At 58.2% G+C, this 3093-nt stretch overlaps 1 protein-coding gene across 1 annotated transcript; it reads right to left on the minus strand.

The window, feature by feature from the left end:
• Positions 1-336: 336 nt before the first annotated feature.
• LOC103654095 (cytochrome P450 714C3) lies at positions 337-2413 on the minus strand. The gene is made up of 2 exons (XM_008680901.2): positions 1709-2413; positions 337-1618 (listed from the first exon to the last, which is right to left on the minus strand). The coding sequence occupies exons 1-2, from the start codon at positions 2210-2212 to the stop codon at positions 515-517; spliced, it is 1608 nt and encodes a 535-aa protein (XP_008679123.1). The 5' UTR covers positions 2213-2413; the 3' UTR covers positions 337-514.
• Positions 2414-3093: the final 680 nt, after the last annotated feature.

The following is a 3093-nucleotide window of genomic DNA, read 5'->3' on the forward strand; positions in this document are numbered from 1 at the left end:
GAGCAAGAACCCGCGCACGATCGGCTGCATGCGATTTTTACGCCGTAATTTTAGGCCCCGTTTGCTGTTACAAAACAGATATAAGATTTACGCTAAATTTCGTACTCATTTACGCTGTTTTAGGTCACGTTTTACGCTGCAATCCGCTCGAGCCAGAACCAAATCGAGCGCGCGTAGATATACCTGACTGGGGCTTCTCATACTAATGGAAGCCCAGGGCTCCCATTACCATCACCCTGTATATATATATATATATATATATATATATATATATATATATATATATATATATATATATATATATATATATATATATATATATATATATAGTAGAGATACAAAATAAGCATCCACTTTATATATAGGAGCTTATTACTAGCAGATGCTCGTCACATGCCTAATATAATTAGCTTCATATATAACATCTATATATATACCAAGTGGAGCAGATCAACCTAATTAATACTCCTCCAGCTATTAGTTAATTAAGTCGTAGATACCTAGCTAGCTTAGCTTAGGCCGACGATGACTTGGCATCGGCAGTGACCAGTGGTGTGAGACGGAGCTGGATGCCGTTAGAGGGCCTGAGCGAGAGCATGATCTTGGGCGCGTGCCGGTACTCCGGCGCCACCGACACCCTGAAGCGGCGCAGCAGCATGGCCAGCACGACGCGGTACTCCATGGCGGTGAGGTTGCGTCCGACGCAGATGCGGCCGCCGAAGCCGAAGGGGAGGAAGCCCATGCGGTGGCGGCACCCGCCCTGCATGGGGTCACGAGCGAACCGCTCCGGCCGGAACTCGTGCGCGTCGTCGCCCCACAGGTCCACGTCGTGGTGCATGGCCACCACGTCCACCCACATGTTGGTGCCACGCGGGATGACGACAGCGGCCCCCTTGCCCTCCGCCACCTGCACGTCCTCCAGAGCCTGCCGCTGCACGTTGGGCGACGGCGGGTAGAGGCGCAGCACCTCGCTCATGACCCACCCCATCTTGGTGAGGCGGCCAAGCGCGGCGGCGTCGAGCTTCTGGCCTTGGTCGTCCTTATTGCCGAGCTCGCGCTCCACCTCCTCCCGCAGCGCGTCCTGCCAGTCCGGGTGCGCGGCGAGCATGAGCAGCGTCCACGACAGCGCCAGCGCCGTGGTCTCGTGCCCGCCGAAGAAGAAGGTCTTGCACTCGTCCACCAGCTCCCTCGTGGTGAGCCGCCGGTCGGTGGCTTCCTCCGTCCCGGCCAGCAGCAGCGACAGGAGGTCCTTCCCCTGGCGGCGGCGGCGGCGCGCGTCGTGGATGATGTCCATGAGCAGCGCGTCGATCTGGCGTCCCAGGCGCCACGCGTCGTAGGTTTTCCGCACGTGCAGCAGGCGCGCCAGCGGCACCCCGACGAGGCGGTTGGACTGGAACAGCATCGCCTGCATGGCCTGCAGCTTCCGGAACACCCGCGCGCCGGCCTCGTCGTCGGTCACCCCAAAGCTCGCCTTGGCGATGATCTCGGCGGCGTTCCGGACCACGCCCCGCTCCACGTCGACGACGGCGCCGTCCTGCTGGTCGCCGGACGCCGCCACCGCGTCGCCCCACTCGGCCAGCATCTTGGCGGTGGTCTCCTGCATGAGCCCGATCATGTCCTGCATATATGCACACCGTACCGGGGTCGGTCAGCGTCAACAACTTTTGTGAGTGAGTGAGTGCATGGAGAGATATTGAGTAGTACGTACGTTGAGGTTTGTGGCGGAGAAGGCTGGCGCGATGATGTGTCGGTGCCGGGTCCACTCTTCGCCCTCGGCCATGACGAGGCCCCGGCCGAACATGGGCATGCGGTCGCGGCGGAACACGTCGGGCTTCCCCCAGCGCTTGCCCAGCGCGCCGGCGGTGGCGGCCTTGAGGAACTCCGGGTGGGCCACGTACAGGAACGGCTCCGTGCCCAGCCAGTAGACGAAGACCTTGCCGAAGGACTCGCGCCAGCGGGCGAAGTAGGGGAAGACGGCGGCGTGGATGTCGCCGCTGGCGACGGCGGAGGACTTGTTGTTGTTGGCCTGGGCCTGGGCCTGCAGCGAGGCCGTGATCTCGGGGAGGTTGCCGAAGGGGAAGGACGGGCGTGGCCCGTCGAAGCCCGCCCCGCGGAGGCGGCGCCTGGCTGCGGCCGGTGCCAGCCACGCCGCGTAGATGAAGGCGCAGAGCAGCAGGACCGCCGCCGCCGCTATCGCTACGGCGCCGTCCATACTAATGCTAGCTTTCTGCAGAGATCAGTGCAAAGACGGTGATCGATCGGCGAGGGATCGAGGGAGAGAGGTGGCTTGCCCGGCCGCTGCTAGTGCTAGGCTGCTAGCTAGCTTGTGGTGGTGTGTTCTGTCTCGATTTGGATGAGGAGAGGTGGTGCATGGCGCTGGGGTTTATATAGCTAGCCTGCTGGTGGGGAGGGCGGCGAGGTCGGAGAAGTGAAGGAACGAGAACGATGAGGCGCCGACGCAGCCGACGGGTGGGGGTACGTGGGTGCGGTGGTCGTCCGTGTGGCCGTGTGCGGGAGTTTGACCGAGCGAGAGGCTAGAGCGGACGCGGGGGTACAGGAGAATGAAGCAGGCTGGGTCAGAGACTCGGAGACGACACGACACCGACCGAAAGGATATGATGTTGCATGCAGCATGTCATGCGGCCGGTCAAAATCAAAATCATCGCTATCAAAGCCGTCAACAGAATCGCCATGATGATAAATATGGCCGAAATGCTCTCCCAGTTTCATACCGCGGGCTGTGCGTTCGTGACATCGTGTATCCATGCGCTGCCAATATTATTATTCGATCGTCTAATCAATTACTACTTTATTTAATTATTATTACACTATGCATATGGTACCCTCTGACTGCACACTACTAGTACTGTATAACCTTTTTTTTATTAATGCTAAAGCTGATGTCAGTCCGACACAAAATGCGAAAAGTAAAAAGAAAAAGAAAAAGAAAAAGAAAAAAAGGACACCGTGTGTGTGTCTGTCTGACAGTGGGATGTGCCTGTCTCTGTCTGTCAGTGGGTGACATATGGGACCTATCTGTCAGCGAGTTCCTCTTCCTCTTTTCTTCTTGTCTTGGCGCGTTCCGTGGAGCGC

Source organism: Zea mays, chromosome 4 (genome assembly GCF_902167145.1).
Source record: "Zea mays cultivar B73 chromosome 4, Zm-B73-REFERENCE-NAM-5.0, whole genome shotgun sequence".
NCBI lineage: Eukaryota > Viridiplantae > Streptophyta > Magnoliopsida > Poales > Poaceae > Zea > Zea mays.